The 21,118-nt window shown below is 40.8% G+C and overlaps 1 protein-coding gene across 2 annotated transcripts in view; it reads left to right on the forward strand.

The window, feature by feature from the left end:
• Window positions 1-21,118, forward strand: part of LOC122809467 (gastrula zinc finger protein XlCGF57.1-like) — a 203,599-nt gene that overhangs the window by 98,886 nt on the left and 83,595 nt on the right. For both annotated transcript variants that reach the window (XM_044081004.1, XM_044081013.1), the window contains one exon: window positions 17,842-17,968. In XM_044081004.1, coding sequence (XP_043936939.1) covers window positions 17,842-17,968 — 127 coding nt within the window. The remainder of the gene's footprint in view (window positions 1-17,841; window positions 17,969-21,118) is intronic.

Here is a 21,118-nt window from a genome sequence, read left to right on the forward strand (position 1 = left end):
GCCGTTTCGCTGCCCCAATTTCATATTTGACATATATTTTACATTGTCGAGGGGCTTGCCATGGCATGCAGTCTGTGATCCCCGTTCTCCTGTCTTGAGGATCATTGGTGAATTTGAGATGGAAGCACTTGGCATGTGTTTCATAGGTGGGAGGAACCCCATGCAGACATAGGAAGAGCATACAAACTCCAAGCAGGCATTGGCCGGAGGTCAGGATCTAACCTTGTACTGTGTGGATAGGAGGCAAAGACCTTAATTATTTTGCCAACTGGTAGTTATAGTTAGCTTTCCTTTAAACAATTATGTAGTGTGCTGTGTTTAACATTTTACAAAGAGAGTGGATATAGCTTAAGGGTTCAAGAAGGTAGTCACCTTTGGGCACAAACTGCACCCACAAGATGCCCATGACAAATGCATCTACTGTTTGGACGTCCAAGTGCACGCCACCCATTGTCAGGTCTTTTGCACCCTAATGAATTGCCAAGTACTGACGAGCCAAAAAAGACTGAAAATATCCAAGAGGAAGGGTGAATCCCAAAGATCAATCTTAAGCCCACCCTGCACCCCGCAAACTTTTATACCAATGCCGAGTCACCATACCTCAGAGAAAAGTGAATATTCTGAGAAATGGTCATCTCAAACTTAATACATTTAATCCCATTCTTTCGGCCATTCAGTCTCCATGTTTCAGGACTTGCTGTAGCAGGTCCTGACATTTCAAATGGTTACCCAGGTTTGTACCTTTGACACCAGAGCTTTGACTGAAAGATCATCTAAATTGGTAATGAAACGTCTTCTGCAGCCTCTTTTTCCTCTCCCTCCCTGCATAAGAATCTAGTTAGAAGGGAGAAAGTGAAAATAGAAGAAAAGAGGTTTTCTAAGTCAAAAAGTAAAGAAAGGAAAGAGCAGAAACACTTCCACTGAGGACCAACTGGATCCAAAGGATCACCAACCTTTGGCTCCTGTGTCACCAATCCCATCAGTGCTTCCTGTGCCTTGATCCCCTGTTAAGGTCCTAGAGTTGGAGTTCTCCAGTTCCCCTGCCATGAACATTCCAATCCCATTGTTTTCCATGGATACTTCAGCCTCTTCAGGTATGATTTGTTCCCCTCGTCTGCCCCATTGCTCTGATGGAATTCTCTTCAGGAACCTTACCCTCCCCTACTTGGGCCTTAGATCTGATGACTAAAAGATTATTTAAGGCAATTTCTATGGTTTCCTCAGATTCTGTTAGGTCTATTTGGAGCCTTAAGTTATCTGATCTGGATTAGCTAATGCATCCTTTCTTCACACCCAGATGGACATAGAGGTCATCCCTCCCTCCTTGTCCCTGAGACCAGAGGAACATTGCCTTTATTAAATACCTTGTACGACATGCAGATTTTCAGATGACAGTGTATGCAACTAATTTCCTCTTAACCAGGATTACTCCGGTACCCTTTATCTGGGTCTTGGAACTTGGATACTTGCAACTGTTTAAGAAGTCTGTAGTCTGGCTATTGATATGGTATTTCAGTACTGACAAGCCTTGTAACACCTGTAAAATTGAATTTACCCCAACCTTTGGGAGCTGCTAAATTGGTATCAAACATTCTGTCTTAATCTTAGCCAAAATGGGGCTGTTGTGGTTCTGAAGGCGAGCCTAGAAAACAATAGCATGTGTTTGCTTTTCAGGAGCTGTACAGTTTGGAACCTACTACTATCCCCAGTACTCAGTAGTTCTAAGCAATCCTTTAAGATGTGCTTATTTGAGCCAGCATATAAAGAGATTAGTCTTTTTTTGCTGATGGTCTTATTGGATATTTTGTTTCTGGATTTACATTGTTTTTATTAACTGTATTAACAATGCCATTTACTTTGTATTTCTTGTTTTATTTCAATGTTTATTTAGTTGTAAAGTGCATTTTTAGAGCTCTTTCAAGATGGCCTGCATACTGTGGGTGCTGTGTGACATTATAAATTTGCTCATAAAAACAATGTAGCCCTTAAGGAATTGTAATCCTTTAGAGTTTTGCACCCAAACAATATGATTTTGTCACTTGCCGAGTATTCTTTGACGACACTCTTTGAAATGACATTGGACACTTGCAAAACACAAGAAAGCACTAAGTAGAATATGATTTTAACACCTTGTCTTGAGCACCGCTTTTTATATAATGTTAGATGATTTCTGTGCTCTGCATTCTTGGTTTCCTCATCTGGTTGTGCTAGCTGGTTCAGCTCACCACACTAAACTCTTTGTTCCACTGTTGCCTCAGCAAGTGCACTTTTATGTTGCATATAATGGAACTATGAGTGACTACAGTAAACTCTGTTATCTGGAACTCAAGCAAGCAGAAAAAATAATCAAGAAATACAGTACAATTTTCATGTGTTGCACTTTCTGCCCCCCCCCCCCCCCCGCAACAACATACCTTACATTTTGAGTTTGTGTTTTAAAAAAGAAGATGGGAATAAATTCCCTTTCTCCCCAACCTAATAACAAGTCAAACCATACAAATAGTGTAGGGTACAGTATTAGTCAGGCCTATTTTTAATAGTAACTCTCAAGCAACCAGAAACTACAGTTATGCAGCATCTATCAATCCCCATGTGTGCCCGTTACAGAAAACCGCTTATACAGTAAACTCTCTGTTATGTTCTACTAAGATATGCCCCCCTAGACAGCTAAGAGAAACTTTTTGTCATAAAATCTTTTTAATAGGTACTTGAACATAAGGCTAAACGCCACTGTCTTCAGTCTTATTGCTGGGTGGTTTAGATGTGTGCTTACTATATATCTGCCATTTTAATATATGAATTGCATGCATCTGTGTCTGTGTTTGAGGGGATGGTTAAAAAAAAAAAAAGCATTGCCATTATCTCTTAAGATTGACAGCACAACAAACAGCACAACAAACGGGGGGGGGGGTTAAGTCCCTGGTCATAGAGTGTCTGCCTCAGTAAGAAGTATCAGAACGTTTGTCTGGGTTCACGGATTGCAGCCTAATGACCAATATAATCCAGTGTTTAGAAGTCCAGATTAGTTTATACTTAAAACCTCTCATCTTTCCTTCCCCATCCCGTATTGTTTCAGCCTCCAGTCAGCTTTTTAAAATTTAGATGCTGGTAACTGTCTTTAAAACTTTGTTCCGCTGTTACATTGACATCCATGCTTTTCTTTTTCACATGACCAGGGGACACGAGCCATGCTTGTAGTATTCATTCATTCGTTCTGCTATTTCTTATATCCTCACTAACATTTCTGTATTGTGTGCTTCTGCTTGAAACTTTACAAAGTTGTGCTTCAAGCGGCAATGTCTTCAGCTTTCCTTTGCACAGTGATTTTTGTCTTGTGCAACAAAATGACATTTCAAGCCTCAGCTTTGATTATAACAGACTCATCACAGTCTAAATTAAAGTTGAAGAGCAATTTTAAGGACAAATCACTGGTAAAACCAGCAAAGATTGTAGGTAGCACTACAAAGGAACATATCTGTGCTAAAATGCAAGCCTTGGTCTTCCCCCCTCCCCCTCTCTTGTCCTCTGCTCAGTGTAGTGAGAACTTTATAATCGGATGATAGAATTCAGAAACCATGAGAAAAAGTAGGAAATTCACCCTAGATAATCATCTACAAAGTTGTTGTCTTTGTATTTAGTCATGCATCCGAAAGCATTTGTTACTCTTCCAAATATTTGAACAAACTAGCAGAAACTCTGTTCCCCATCTCTGTCATAGTGATTTATTCCCCTTTCATGAAAAAAAACAATGATGATTTTAACTTTTTTTTTATACCCAGGGTGGAAAATACAGACTTTACTACCGCAAAGCTCTCTCAACCCCAGACTGTAACTGACTGTGAAGAGGAGAGGGGTAATACTTACAACATACCACCAGTCTCACATAGACCCAACACAGGCAAATAAAACACATAAATACACAAAAACAGGCAAATAAAACACATAAATACACGAAAACATACTCTGAGGCTCTAAATAAAAATCTGAAAAAGCAATAGAGACCTCCAAAGCAGACATCCAAGCAAACTCTACAACCCATCACCAACCATGAAACACATACTTCACTTAATCAGTGTGCCACGCAATCACAGCCCTTAAGGCAAAATAACATACCCAACACACTAGTGATAGGCGACTCTATAGTCAGGCACACTGATGTCCCACTAACTAGGCTGGACAAGGAGAAGGTTACAGTTAGCTGCCTGTCGGGCGCCAGGATCCGCCACATAACACAAGCACTCCGGTCACTCCAGAACAAGTACAAATACGACTCTGTCATTGTACATGTTGGTGTGAATGACCTGAGGCGTACTTCCCTGGACTACATAAAAAGAGACATGGAAGAGCTCTCTGATCATGAAGCCCAGGCAGGTATGACCCTGACCCTGAGTAGCATCCTGCCCTCACCAAGAATGATGCCACAGTATAAAGAAAAAATGATCAACTTCAACAACTGGCTAAGTTTCTGGTGTCATTCAGAGGGGATCCAGTATCTGTCTGCCTGGGAAGACATGCTTGAAAAGCCACATTACTTTGCAAGAGAAGGCTTGCACCTGTCACCCTTAGGCTTTCGAATACTGGCAAAGACTCTTGCCGCCCCATAGTGCCTTTTTTAGGCAAGGCTCAAAAGACAAACCCACCACCGTAAATAGCACAAGTAACCAAAAACTGGGAGTAATGCTACTCAATGCCAGAAGTCTAAACTCAAAATGCATGCACTCGAGGCACTCCTCAGTGTGGAGAACATAGATATCTGTGCAGTAACAGAAACCTGGTTTAAGGCTAGAGAGAGCACCCCAGCACTACAGGCTGCAACTCATTCCATACCTTTTGGCCACAAAACCCGGACCGAAACACAAAAGGCGGGGGTGTATCCATATTCATCAAGGATACTCACACCTCCAGGTTAGTGGCACAGCACAATGCATCAGAGATCATCCATGTGCAATTAACAATGGGCAAAACTGCAATCCAAATTGTAGCTTGCTACAGATCACCCACCAGGACCCAGGACCCCCACTCCTCATTTCTGGAGACACTGGGAAATATGAAGGTCCTACCAAACACCCTAATACTGGGTGATTTCAACTGCCCAAACATTAACTGGGAGAACTACTCGAGTACTAACTCCCTTGCCCAATGCTTCCTAGAATTTATAAACTCGAAAGCCCTGGATCAGCTGGTCAACACCTCCCCAGAGGGAACAACATATTGGACTTGGTCATCACCAACATGGGTGACAGGTGTTCCACACCTGACATCAACCCCTCGCTGGTTAGATCAGACCATAGACTAATCACTCTGGATATTCACATTCCGCCCCCAACCTCAATCATGGAAACCACCGTGAAAAACTTTTCAAAAGCAAACTTCACGTTGCTTAAGACTGAGGTGGAAAGGTTCACAACCCCCACACCAATGGACAATGCTGTCCAGTCTGCTGAAACCTATACAAAGGCACTCTGTGATCATCTGCAGGAATGCATGGATCGTGCTATCCCAAGTAAAACCAAGACTCACTCCTCCAAGAAAAGGAAACCAGTCTGGTGGACCCCTGCCACAAACAGGCTCAACAATAGAAGGAGGAAACTAGTACAGATAAGAGCAAAATCCCTAGAAGGAAAGACATCCCTGATCATCAGCAAGAAACTGTGATCCCTCATTTAAATCATCCAAGGCTAGCTTCGAAAGAACAATTGCCAAGGACTCCAAAGATAACCACAAAGCGTTCTTTAGCTATGTCAAGAACCTAAGTGAAAACTCTCAGATCTGCTCTGAGTTGGTGCAGAATGGCACAAAATACACTGAACCGACTGATATTGCCAACATTTTGGAAGACAGGTTCAGTGCAACCTTCACACCCCTCCCCCCCAAAGGGTCTATAACCATACCAGAAGAATGTAAGGCCCCAGCAATCACCGACACAGGTTAAAACCGCCCTATCCAAAGCTAAAAACACAGCCTCAATGGGACCGGATAGTGTCCCAGGCTGTGTCTTAAAAGAGCTCCAAAATGAACTAACCCCTCACCTAAACGCATTGTTCAAATTCAGCCTCTCTACAGCCTACATACCCACAGAGTGGAGCACAGCAACAGTTATCCCACTCCACAAAGGTGGTGCCACAACGGACCCCGGGAACTGCCGCTCTATAAGCCTGACTAGCCTGGTCTGCAAGGCTATGGAGCACGTCATCATGTAACTCATTAACAGAGACACTGGGAACCTCCAAACTTTGGACACCACCCAGTTTGGCTTTAAGGGCAGGTCATGCCTCCTAAACCTGGTGGACTTCTTTGAGACAGTTACCAAGGCATTAGATGAGGGTAAGGAGGTCCACACAGCCTACCTAGACTTTGCAAAGACTTTCAACACCATTCCCCATTCCCCATTCTGGTATTATAGACAAACTCACCAACCTGAACATTAACCTCTACATCACGAGATGGGTTGCAAATTGGCTCACAGACAGAACCCACACAGTGAGAGTTGCAGACTCTAGGTCCGACTCTAAATCGATTACAAGTGGTGTCTCCCAGGGCTCAGTCCTAGGACCCCTCCTATTCGGTATATACTTCAAAGAGGTATAGGCAAGCACAGGAGGACTTTGGCTGACCAAGCTCACAGACTGCAAACTGGGGGCCATCATTGATTCTCTGGCTGATGCACCCTCCAGAAGGGTCTCACTGAGACGGATACCTGGTGTCAAAATCATGGCCTCAAGCTAAATGCCAAAAAGTGCATAGTCATCCCCTTTGGAAAAAACAAAGTACCCGTGAACTACCACATAGGTGGTAGTCTCCTAAATACAGAAAAAGTAATAAGGGATCTGGGGACCCAAGTAGATAGCAATCTCTCCTTTGATAATCGTATTGCCAAGGTGGTTAGAAAATCCTTCTAAGTGGCCCACCTAATCTCAAAAGGGTTTGCATCCAGAACAATGGAGGTTATTGTGCCTGTCTACTCGTCCCTTATTAGACCCATTATAGAATACAACACCCCATTTGGGATGTACCTTACAAGACACCTGCAACAGCTGGAAAGACCACAAAAGTACCTCGTACCTCACCAAGAGGATTACTGGCCTCAAACAGATTACCTATGCAGCCCGACTAAAGAAACTCCAGCTGTAATCTGTTGTATACTGCTTACTCAGTGGTGATCTCTGCTTGACATACAAGGCCATGTCCAACCCAGAATTGAAGGATATGCTCCACTTAAAAAAAAAAACGGATCCCTGAGAGCCACACGCTCTAGGGATATAAACCTTACCACAACGATAAATAGGACATTTTGGAGGGATAGATTCCTGACCCAGAGACTCCCCATGCTTTGGAACAAGATTCCACTATACATCAGGCAGTGCCCCTCACTAGCACTCTTCAAGAGAAACCTTGACGGGTGGATGGGAAACAGAAAATTTACCCCGGGGATCACTGCAGTGACCCTGCTGGACAGAGGCACAGGGAACTAATGGCTCTGCTGGTCAGAGGCACAGGGAACTAATCTAGGGGGGTGGTGAAAACCAACACACTCTGGCTAGGCTTATAAATGCCCTTGGACAAGATAGCCTAGTACTTACCTGTGAACCTAGAAGGTGCTCTCAGTTCTCTTGTAGATTAATAGGAAAGACACAAGACATTTTATATTGTTTTTGAAAAATTAAGAAAAACATAAGTAAATAATGTAAGCAGTCTCAGTGTATTCACATCTTTATCATGTACATGCTCGTTTTTGTAATAATTTGATTTTGCTCATAACATTAAACTTGGTCATACGTTGCAGTCTGACTGCTATGTACCTCAAGGGATCCATTTCAAAACATTGCATCACCACTTTTTCGAGCCACCATTCATCGAAGACCTCGCCAAATTCTCACTACGATGACATCAGTGAAGTAAACCTCTTCGAAAATCATGGTTGGTGGTCGTGGTGTCATGCATTGCTGTTAGCATACCATGATTTTTAATGTGTACTAAACTGATGTCATCACGTGGAGTGAGAATCCGACTATTCCCATCTCAATAAATGGTGCTCCGACAAACTGGTGTTTTGATGTTTTAACATGGATCCGTAGCTCAGGCTGTAACATTCTCTAAAGAAACTCCTCTTACATTTCTGTTTCCAATTGTTGAAGGTGATTCACATGCCTGTTTCAGATTAAAACGCCACATGGTTTGGTGTCCTGAATGCATTCAACTTCTCTGGCTCTCCTGGTTAACATGTAAATGATTCCTCAAGCATCCTGATTTGAGTGACCTGAATAACTTATCACAACCCATGTTTTGCCATTGCTGGTCTTGAAGAAACACAGTATCCAGAGTGAACTGCTTGTAACATTTTAAACACTCCAAACTACATGGTCACAAATATAAAAGTAACACCAATTTTACCCGAGTACCTTAAGCCTCAGCCCCAAAATTCCAAAGAGAAATTTGTGGAATTATCCTGTACTGCTGTGTCTTGCACAGTTACATTTTTTGCTTATCTACTAATTTGTGAATCTCATCTTTACTTAAGAGCTCCTTTTTTGTAAAGCTAACAAAGACAAAACTGTAGGCTTCAGAGCCACAAAAGAAGCAAATCTTTTTTTTTTATAGCTCGCTGACTCCAGATATGTTGTAGAGTAGAACCACTTGTGTCATGTCATACAGCCCTCCGACACAGATTTGGATCACCAGCATTCTAGTGACCCATATTTACAGTATCAACCTTGTCAGAATGTATTATCTGCCCCTCAAAGGCATAACTAGGAACATTCCTGTCCTACTATAGAAAGTGATGTCAAGTTGGATCCCACTTTCATATGGGTGTTTGACTGTTGCCAACAGTTCAACGAAAAACAAATTGTGGGATATCAAGCACAACGTACTATGAATATGTTAAGTGGCCAAATATCCCTGTTGGTTTACATAAATGAATAGTCCTCCTGCAGAGCCCACAAGTTCTGTTCTCCTCAGGATGTTTTTAGCTCTCTTGCCTGTCTGAACAGGAGCTTCTAGAATGGCAGACGTTAACCAGTATGTAGCTTTGCTGCACCTGTTAAGTGAAAACTATACCTTAGCCACACCCACAGTTATAATGACCTCTCCCTCAGCTGTGACATTAATCTGAAATGGTCACCTCTCCTATCAGTAAGGTCAGAAACACCAGTTCCATGGGACTGGATGAACCGTCAGGATACAAATGTAGTCCATTATGCCCCCTTGTGTACATTTTGTAATAAAGCATGGCTATGCCTGTGATGTCAGAAACAGGCTGTCATTGTCCTAGCCTACAAGGACGGTCCTTCCACGGACTCCAGTAATTACAACACCTATCGGTATCGCAAGTATATTTTGGAAGAATATGGAGAGAACCATCATGGAACTTAGTCAAGCAGACGCAAAAGCGTGCTCCATAAACTAATGCAGTATGCTTTTTGTTGGATGTAAATCTTGTATGCCTAACCTCAGTTTTTTGAGTGTGTGATTGCTGCCTTGGTTTGTCTGCCCATGAAGCTTGACTCGGACTAAACCATTTGAACTATATCCCACTATGGAGATAAATGAAGCTGTAGATAAGAGCAGGAGGACTCCTTTCTTCATTACCCCGTGTTACCACGACTCTCCCAAGGATCTGTCCTGGACCACTGCTTCTTGGTACCGTTTTCTTAGATATCAGAACTGGCTTCTCTGCCTAACTCACCAAGTCTGCTAATGTCTACAAATTTGGGAGTGTTGTCCTTAACCCTGCCAATACCACCACCATTCAGACATCACCTAATATGATTGTGCATGGTCTAGTAGAAATGATCTCATCTTCAGTGTCACAAAATGTAGCATTCTGATATTTAGCAAACAATTCCACCAGCTTTATATAGTGTTGATGAGCAACAGCTAAACATTTACAAAAAGTGAAACTGAGTCCTTGTAGATAATAACTTTACATTTGGCGCTGATGTCTTCAAAGTGTACTAAATTGCCATACTGATCCTATGAAGGAGTTCAGAGTCTTGCCAGTGAAGTAGTCATCCTCCTTTGCATGATGTTTGGGACCAGTTTATAGAATAGTGTACCCTGTTTTATAAACCTACTTCCACACCACTTGATGATACTGGAGGATGTAAGCATATCCTTCCGTAAAAAGATTAAAAAGCATCAAGGCTTGCCTTGTAATGAAAGACGGCAGCAGCGATGTACTTTCTCTGTATGTTATCACTGTCTTAGAACATACCTGGGTGTGATGCACAGAACATTAGAAAATGGGCCTGGATAACAACGAATTCCATTTCATCACTGATGGTCAAAAAAGCTGAATTAATGTACAGGACTGACTGGTGAAAAACAGTGACTACTTACAGCAGTGAGTCCTAGTGCCAGCACAGGAGAAACTTTCTGTGGTGTTGCCGTTTTCCCCACTCTAACAAACTTTGAGAATGCCATGACTGAATATAGTTTCAGTGCGTTAATACTTCTCATACCCTAAGCAGCCTATACAGGTAAATACTCCGAGGTTACAACTTCATTTCACGTCATGTTAGAAGCTACAACTGTGAAGAAAGTACTATGTTTTACTTATTCTTCTGCTATGTGTTAAGCAGAAAATCTTAATATTAGGGAAAAAAATACCAATATCCATGTATGTGTGTCTGTGTGTCCTTTGAGTACCCTTTATGAATTTTTATGTTAACTTGTTATACAACAGCTATATTTTGGGATGTAAAATGCTTCTTTAAGTTAAAAAGTAGGCTTTATCTAATGTTTAAAAGTTGGTACAGATGTACAAGAGCAATAAATGCAGAAGTGTGGGTGTTACCCCCTTCTTGGGGGGTGGTGTTTCCCTGTAACCCCCATCTAGTTGGCGTTTTTGTTTTACTTGCTTAAAGGACACCTTACTATTTGAAATCCTTTACTTAGAATATTCTGTTGGTGATATGAACACAAAAGGATACACGGCCTCATTTAAAATCATCAACTGTATTGGGAAACATGAGAACTTGATACCTCAAAGACTTCCTGTCCTATGGAGAAATTCCCCTTGTCCCATCAGTTTATATACCTGTAAAGGAATTGTATGACTACAGGGGTACAGATCAAACATAGGGTGCATAGTATCAGACTTCTTGATAGCCAGTATGCCCTGAGCTTTATTTCCAAACCTATGAACTTGTCTTGCAAGGAGAATAAAATCTCCAGATGTCACTGAATTATTCTAAACTGAACTTTGTGACCGATTTCTGCTTGCTATTAGTTTACCACTCAGTTTTACATCCCTACCCTCTCCCTATAAATCAGTACCTTTAGGTACTGACTGAGAGGGTGAGGTTACAAATATAGACACCAGAAATTAGCTTCCTTTGCAGGATAGCTGGGCTTACTGTCCATGAGAGAGACTGTCTCCAAGTACAGCCACTGCTCGTCTATATTGAGGGTCATAAACATGGTTGTTTGGGCACCTAATGAGGAAGTCCTTGGTCTCTTCCATAGAAATTGTGCCAGGTTGGTTTTCGAGAAGAAGCCTTTGGGACACATCAAAGCACATTGTCTCTTAGTTTGCTTGCTTGCTTGTAATTCAGACTGTTACAGGGACTAAGGAACTATTTTTACCTTGCTGTATCTGTTATCACATGACCTTCTGCTGGTAAAGTGACATAAAACAAATGAATGATGGAAACATTCACTTTAAACCATATTCAGCATAGTTTTGTAATGTACAAATACTGTTACTCCTAAACTAATATTTTGCATAAGCTTCAAAGCATTTTTTTATTCCACATGCATGTTTGGAAGTTCTAATGAGAACACTGACCTTAGCATCATACTTTCCCTTTGACTGCTCTGTAGCTCAGGCTCTAACATTCTTAATGAAGGTTATGTTGTGCTTCTCTGTATCCAAAACATGGCGTACATGCTTAAATATCCATGCTTAGTTCTATTTTTTGTGGATACATTTCACAATGCTCTTTGTTAAATTTTAAATGTCTCTTGCTACAGTAAGTAGTCGTATTTTTAGTGTTCTACTCCAGGTCTCACCTGTAAAGGAACCACTAGGCCAGTGTGACAACATGATTAACAATAAGGAGACTGTCAGGAGTGCAGTGCTGATTGTCAACAATGTGTGCTGCACACAGCTGGCAAACAGCAATACGAGACTGCACAGAAAATGAAGGAGAAGCAGGTTCAATAGGAAAACTGCGATGAGAAAAACAAGGAAAGGAATTTCATGGACACTGGTGGGCCGAATCACAGCATTTTATTATTACATTTTTGTGTCCTGGACCATTATGAGTACAACCAGGTCCACAAGCTGATCAGAAGGAATGCTGAGAGGAGTTGTACAATAACAGCATAATCCGAGCTCCATTAAAAGTGGGGATGTCCAGGTGACTAATTTGGAATTTGTGGCTTATAGCTAATCATCTTTGAACATGTATATCTGTTACTAGAATTGCAGCTGGGCTGTGTTTTTGTGTTTGTATATTTTTTTTTTTAGTCTGGCCATTTGTTTTAATTTATGAGATCAGTTGCTGACACCACATACTGTGTCATACAGCTAAATACAGGAACATGGATGTATTTAGCACAGGTGTATCAGCAACACTGATAACAAGAAGATAAATTAATATCTGTGTTAGAAATGTAAGCATGTGATTTCAATAAAGAATTGAACGATAGTACAGTTTGTGATAAATATAAAACATGGGGACTGTTTGGACATATACCTCTTCTTCCCCCAGCACTTGTGCTTATATGCAGACACTTGGTAGGTTGTGTTGGAAGTGTGCTCCTTGCTGCCACAGATGGTGGTTTGTGTCGGGAATGTGCTCCTTGCTGCCACAGATGGTAGTTTGTGTCGGGAATGCTCCTTGCTGCCACAGATGGTGGTTTGTGTCGAGAATGCGCTCCTTGCTGCCATAGATGACGGTTTGTGTCGAGAATGCGCTCCTTGCTGCCACAGATGGCGGTTTGTGTCGGGAGGTTGGCATAATGGTTAAGGTGTTTACCTTACAGACACAAGGTGCAGGGTTTGATTCTCACTTAGGGTAATTGGCTAGGCTTAAAATGGCCCACAAGGGCAGTTAGCCTAGTACTAAATTATGAATCTATGAACCTGTGAATGAGTTCCTTGCTGCCACAGATGGTGGTTTGTGTCCAGAATGTGCTCCTTGTTGCCACAGATGGTGGTTTGTGTCAGGAATGTGCTCCTTGCTACCACAGATGGTGGTTTGTGTCTGGAATGTGCTCCCTACTTCCACAAATTTCATACATTTCAAGTTTACATGAGTTTGAGAAATTTCAAAAAAGGTATGTACTGAATAACTATACTTGCTGGTGTACTGGCCTTCTGTAATATAGGTTATGTGTCAGTGTTTCTTGGTAAATCCAATCCCAGCACTTTCTGCAACCTGCACATAAATTTGGTAGTTCCTAAATCCACTCTTTAGAACCAAATGGCTTATACTTTACGACCTACAGGTCGGTTTTGTTGTCAAGCATCATATATACCTTTGTTTACTGTGATGCACTTTGGTGGCTGTCCCCACCCCCAAATGATAGACAGCTGTATGCACAATGCTGTATGCAAGGAATTGGGTTGTCTGACTCTGTTGGTACCTTTTACACAAAGCTGTGCCCATTGCCCCTGTTGTGTACATTTTAAATGAGATGGTAAAATATTTAGATACCATAGGTCCATCTTCTGTAGTAATGTACCTCTGACAATCTATTATCAGTCTAGAAACCTTCATAAAACTGCACCATAGTCCTGTATTAAGCAATTCAAAATTAAGCTGAACTGCGGATCGATTTTTTTTGACTGTCAGATGTTAATTTTTCTGTCTGTGAAATAGTCAGTTTGAGGACAGAAATCTGTTAGGTTTTGTTTACATAGTCAGTAAGTTTGTTCTGGTTTAAAAATTGCATCCTAAAATAATTATCATAGTTGTGTAAATGTACAGCTTTGTTCAGTGGCCATGTTTCCTGAAAACATCGTCGGCACGCAAGCCAAATATTTATTCAGTGATTCTGATCTGGCTGTCTGATTTTCAGAAGAATAAGCTTTTTCAGTGAGAAGATTAAACTTTCTTTTCATAGACATGGAGACTCTGTAGTTGTGAAAGGAAATGCTTTAGATATAACGCTAAAGACATGTCTTATGAAGAATGACTTGGACATCACAAGCTAGGGGAGACTAGCAATTAGTTGATGTCAATGGCACCAGTGCTTTTTACCATACATTAGTCTGCTTTGAAGAGAAATTATTTATTGCTTTCAAAACTAGAAGACTGGGAAGGCACAAAAAAAAAATACATGGAAACTTCTACAACTTATATGGACATGACTGGATTATAAATTTGAGTCCTAATCAATCAGTGCATCTTGATGGGAAGCATCCTTGGATTAGCTTATGTGGACATGTGAGTGCATCCAGAACTTGATTATATAAAGTTGTCAGGATCCATTAGTGCACCCTGGTGGAGATCATCCTTGATTCAATGAATTGCTACTGATGACTGTGGCTTTCTGATTAATATTTTATATAGTATCCCATTCAGTTCTAAACCACTTGCTCTGCTGAGTGTTGATGTAGTGACAATCTGAGCAGGGTAGATCAGAATTCCCTATCCTTTGCAACACTCTGTCACATCCACTGGGATTCCCAGGCAAGCTGAGAGAGAAAATCTTTCCAGATAGTCCTAGTAGTGCCCCAGGCCCTCCTCCCAGTGGGCTACCCTAAAAAAGAACCTCATTATTGATTGCTTGTATTCCCAATCTTGCCATTTGGTTACTATCTGAAGATTAGAACCAAAGCCTATCCAGAAAATATGAGTCTGTCATATCCTGGTGGAGAGCTTTATATGCCCTTGCTATACATAGACCTGTGTTGTCTCAAGGACTAAGAATCTGAACTTAATCTACAACAAGAAATACAAGTGGTTAAATAACAAATAAGTAAAGTGCAGTTTACTACAGTTGATTCTAAGCTAATAAACTGTACTGTCCAAGCTGCAGTGTTATTTAACCATTTGTTTTTTCCCCTCATAGATTAAGTTCTGATTCTTTTTCAAACTACCCTTTCCAAAATGCTGTGACAGCAAGAGTCAGATAAGCAGGGATCCAAAATGCCCCTGATGGCTTAATTTAAAAATCTGAGAACCTTGCTAAGAGTAAAAATACTAAAAGCTGCCTCCAGAGACAGGCCCTGGTGGTGGCTTTCTGTAAGTGCTCAGTGGCAAGGTGACCCACTCAACCTTCACAAGGTGAAGGATCAGGGTCAGGTAAAGTAGATGTAGCTGTTGATGTATGTTAATTAGTAGACCAGTGCACTGATAGCATAGTGCTGTTAGTTTTTAATGAACTTCAGAAGTTGCGTAAACAAGCAGGCCATTAAATTTACATTTTTATCTATAGTGAAAAGTCCCTGTTTTTATCTGCTTTATTTTGTTGGTAAAAACAATATCAGAATTCATATTTCTTTTGACTTTGTCACGTAACAGTTTCCCCTTACCTTTTATTATTTAAAGCACAAGCTAAAATGAAAACAGAATGGTGATGCTCTAAGTATTTGGAGTTATTTGTGAGGGGACTTCCCAGTTTCCACATTGAAAGAATTGACAAGACTACTGTACTAGAATTAACTGGAAACAACTGAATTGAGACTGAAATGAAAGTTTTTATTTGTTAATTAACCAAACTTGTGCTGAACAGGTGCCAGTCTCCTCTTTGTGGGACAAGTCTTGTGTACTTTTCAGTATGAATTTTCCAAACACTGCAGTTCATTCAATAAGGCTTTATTAGATACTCAATATCCAAATACTGTCTTCATTAACAGTGCTGATAATAGTGCTGCTAAATATATCCAAAGTTTCTGCACAATCTTCTGATTTTCCTGAATGATGAAAACAGAAACAGTCTTTATTTGACCTGACTTCAGTACTCTGGCTCAAGTGTCTGTAATCTTTTCTGTAATGTGAAGTTGAATGAACTAACTTTAACTGACTTTCCCTACCTGTATCTGAAGTATATTTTAATAATACCAAAACCCTGTGATGCTTTACACTCCCTCTTAGCCTTGGTTCCCTTGGTTTCCAGGCCTGGTCTTAATCTAACATTCCATTAAGGAACATTCTGTAGCTGGCAAGATTGTATCTTTCCCTTGAGAAAAGAACATTCTGTATTTCTGTATTTTCTGTACACTTTATGCTTAGCCGCAGTGGTGCAGCGGTTAGCTTTGTTGCCTCACAACAATAGGTTTTCCGGTTAGATTTTCAGCTGGAGCGCCTTCTGTGCAGAGTCTGCATGTCCTCCCCGTGGTCGAGTGAATTTAAAGACATGCAGGTAGGTGCGAATGTATGTGGGTGTGCCTTCTTTGAAGGTTGGGCGCCAGGCTGGCAACTTGACACTGTAAAAATTCACTGCCAATCATTAGCGGACTGGAGTTTCGCTGTGGTGACCCCTAACTGGGAAAAGCCAAAAGTTTTTGTACACTTTATGCTTATCTTTTCTTTCTAATAAACCATCTCTCATGCTTGACCATAAAGGTTATTCTTTATTTGTGCTTAACTATCTTTTATGCATAAATGAAACACAATCTCTAGGCCTATTTTACCCTTTAGCCTGTCTAATGTCTAGTAACTACTTTAAAATGGAAGTCTCTAATCTGACAGTTGCCCCTGAGGTCCCTAACGAAAGTCTACAGGGACCTACATATGTAGCTACCTTACATCTGTATTGCTAACTACTGTATAAGCTTTATGCTACCTGACTCATAGTCTGAAAATATTTTTTTTTATTTGGTCCCTAATCTAACATGTGTACAGGTAAGTGTTTAGTGACATGGCCATAGTTAGAAGGTTTAGAAACATACTGCGTTTGTTATTAAATCTATTATTTTTTACCAGAAACAAAAAGGAAGCAGAGGAGTAATTTGGAGTGTATACTGTGATGATGCAACCTAGAGGCATGTATTTGCAAAACTGCAACATCTGCTTATAAATTGTGCTGCATTGCCATCTTTTTCCTTACAGTGGTTTTATAACTTTGATGAAACAAAGTGCTGTCACTGTGGATTTGATAGGGGACATATTTAATGTAACAAACCATGGCAGTTGTAGGAATTGATTTTCCTGTGGACATCATTGCAGTTATATTTGCAAACCTGAAATATTATTGCAAACATGGTAAAAATGGAATTGTGTACACCTGAGAGAAAGGATGTTAACTTCTAATAATTCCTAAAAGTACAGTTAAGCAGAAAAATAAGCATAAACCTGTGATGGTGATAATATGCACAATAGTCTGATCTAACAGTATAAGAAACTGTGTGCTGCACTTGTAACTGAAACTCAAATTTGTTGGTGTTCATAAAAAGATGCATTATGCCTGAAGATTTGTTGTGCAAGCATGTAGTTAGGAGGAAAGTGTTCCATTTTAGCACTGTATGCACAGCTACATGCCTCATACTTAGCAATATGCAACATTTTTAGCAAGCTCCAGAGAACCCAGAAAAAATTGTGCACTGCCGGTATTGCAGTAACTTTACAAATCTGCAAAAACTGGTTTGTAGAAAAGACACATCAGTATGTTGTTTTATAGAAATGTACAAGAGCATTTTTTCTCTTTTAGAATCCTTTTGGTACAAAATTTCATAGGAGAATGATATCACTGTCTTCGATTTGCTAGATTGTGCTCATACAGAGATGGAATTAAACTGTGTTGCCACTCTGTCCATTCATTGCTTTTAAGCAGGCAGTGACTGGTGAACATTGTAGAGGCTTTTTATCACTGTGGTAAATTCTACAGGGTGTGTCTGCAGTGCTTAGATTTTCTCCAAATACATTTAAAACCTGTTCCTTATTTCAGGCACCAGAAGGTTTTGGAGATGTTGCTGTCACCTTTTCAGATGAAGAGTGGGATATGCTAAGCGAAAAGAAGAGGACATTATACAAGGAAGTGATGATGCAGAATTACGAAATGATGATTTCATTAGGTAACTATTATAGTGGTGGTGAAGTATTTGTTTAAGGGATAAAAGACTGTGTCTGTTAATGGTACTTTTAATCCTCCATCCACGCCCTCATCATCAGGCACAATTGAATGAAAACCCTTTCATAATTTCTTTGAAAAAAAATGTAATGGAGGTTTTTGTCCTACCACATCCTTTTCTGTTTTGACCTATAGTTGTAAAGTTGCATTCTCAATTTAGAGGTAGGGGTCTTGTCCATTACCAAGAGACTTTATATTAAAAAGCAGTTTTGTATTGGTCTATTTCCATTTGTAAAGCTTCTTGTATACCTCATTTTCACTCCTACATCCTAATGATTCTGTACTACAATTAAAGCAGAATTTTGTTTTTGTAACCTCTGTCATGACATACTGAAGTACAGGAAGGGTTTGAATGGAGAGATGAAAAGTCAGCAAGCAAAGGAGAGTAGTAGTGCTGAAATTGAATTCATCCTCTAGTTTTGATGAGTACCTTCACGAGGTGGACTCTGTTTTCACAAAATCTCACCAAGGCAACACTGATATATAGACTGTATTTATATAGCATGTATCATGGACAGAAGTAGGTCAAAAACAAAAAAAAAGATAGCTGGGTGCACAAGACTTTAGGATAAAAAAGTGCCCAGTCCTGATAGGCGCACTGGTAGCAGGACTGGAAAAGATGACAGTGTAGAATCCTCAAAATACGGAAAGATTACTACAGTGGGTCCTGGCCCAGGGGGAGGATGGCCCTCCTGTTGTAGAGGGAAGCAGTACTCCACAAAAACTGATAGGCCAAAGAAGAGCCATAAAGATGATAAAGTGGACTATTGAGGATAAGAAAATAATTATGTAGTTGCTATTATGCAAAAAGCCCAGAATTTCCAGACAAGATGTACAAAATCATTGAGAGAAATTAGATGAAAGAAACATACTTCCGCAAGAAAAACTGTCAGAAGCATCAAATGAAAATTTGTGTTCATTATTGCAACAGATTTGTGAAAAACAGTATATAGATCAAGAAACCCTGATCTGTTTGTAAAAAGAAGCCTCTGAGGAAGTGCATAATATAAACAAAAAAAACAAGATATTTGAAAAGTATAAAAAAGAAATATGGACATGGGAAAGAGATTTGATAAGGTGCAATATTTCTTTTTTATACTTATTAAAGGAGAAAGTTAAATTAATCAATGTAAAGAAGAAGGCAGCCCCAAAGATATTTTGAAGACAAATACAGGTAAAGGCATTTGGATATGGAAAATTTCACAATAAAAAAATATCACAAAGATGGAACATAGAAAAGAAGATTAGTTCATAGGTTGGTACTAGGCTATCGGGTTGGTACTAGGCTATCGGCCCTAGAGTTATACAAGCCTAGCCATAACAATTCCCTGGATATTTCTTCCCACAATATTTACTTCCCTAGACCCCTGTCTAGCAGGGCAACTGACGTGATCCCCAGCAACTGACGTGATACCCGGGGTGAATTTCCTATCTCCCATCCAATCGTTGAGGTTCCTTTTGAAGAGGGCCAAGGAGGCGCTCTGCTTGACATGTATGGCAGTCTATTCCAGAGTATGGGGAGTCTCTGGGTCAGGAACCTATCCCTCCAACATGTTTTGTTCATTGTGATGACAAGGTTTAGATCCCTGGAGCATGCATCTCTGAGGGATTGGTATTTCTTTAAGTGGAGCACGTCCAACAGCTCAGGGTTTGACATGGCCTTGTATGTTTGCCAGATTTGCCACAAGTGCTCCCTACTAATGTTCTTCGTGTTTCACTTTTGCAGTCATTACATTTGAGTAATCTGCTGGCAGGTTGCCCTCAGTCGGCCTGATTAACAAAGTCTTGGGTCCTGCGTCGGTCGCTGTCCCTTCTTCCATGATGTCAGGTCGTCAGGGGTATAAAACATGCAGCCGATGCCATTACATCAGTCTTTCTTGCTATGCGGTGCCTGAAGCAGAAGCAGTTCGCAAGTGCCGGTCAGCCGACTCCTGAAATTTTCATTTTCAAGTTTCAGCTCCGAAGTCTTCAACTTAAAGCTAAGTACCCCATTGGGGAAACTTTTCTTGTTCCTTACCGATGTCAGTAAAAGTTAATAATTGCTTTACTTGTGAAAAGCAAATACCTCATAAAGATTTTCATTTGTACTGTATTCCTTGCCTAGGCCCTGACCACGACGTACCTTACTGTCGGTTTTGTGCTCTATTTAATCAGCGCACTATCCCTCATTATATTTTTGCCTCTCATTATTTCGGTTCTTGTTTTAATTATCCAGTAATGTCGTCGATTAGCCATCCGACTACCAGGATTCTGAAAAAAAGATAAAGACAGAGACAGGCCGTCGAGCTCCAAAACTGCTGACTATGCCGCTTCTAAGCCAGTCGCCAGTTCGCTGGTACTCTGTGAAGCGCTTTCACAGCCCCTGATACCCGCTACTTCTGATTCGCAGGCCTCTACTGAGACCCATTCGGTATCCAGTATGTCGCGAGATACTTCAACTATGGAACTCTCGGATGTCTCTACCTTGGATGGGTCCAGATCCGCTTATTAAAACAAGACCTCCTTCATTACTAAGGCTTAAATCTCGATCCATGTCTAAAAAATTGACGCTCAGGTCACATGCTCAGGGCCCCTATGCCAGCAAATGATAAAAATGGTTGAAGAGCTAATCACTCTAATCAGAGGTAGTCAAACCCCCCCCCCCCCCAAGAGGCCTAGGGCTGAGCTTGCTTGTGAATGTTCTGATCAGGATTCTGTTTCTTCTGACTCTTCTAATGACCTTGATTTGTCCATACCTACTTATGAGGATTCTGATGCAGAGGATTCCATTCCCTCTGCTTCCCCTCCTGAGGATTTTTCTTTTGGGGAAACTTTACATACTTTAAGGGAGCATTTCCACTTTGAAAGCCAGGAATTTTCTGATTCTAAAAAGAGGCTTGGGGATTTCCTTCTTCTACCTCAGCGTAGGCCTTTGGCTACACCTCCTGTACTAGACATTGTTGATGTGTTCTCGGAATCAAGTTTGGCCCCTGATTTCCTGCCTCCGGCTCCTAGTAAACCTAACAGGTACTACAGGGTTCCTGAGTCCCACAAGTTCCTTTTCAAAAATCCTGCTGCAGATCCAGAAACCATTTCTCAGGGACCCAAGGGCATT

This window comes from Protopterus annectens, chromosome 1.part1, assembly GCF_019279795.1.
Source record: "Protopterus annectens isolate FY-2018-M chromosome 1.part1, PAN1.0, whole genome shotgun sequence".
In the NCBI taxonomy this organism is placed as follows: Eukaryota; Metazoa; Chordata; order Ceratodontiformes; family Protopteridae; genus Protopterus; species Protopterus annectens.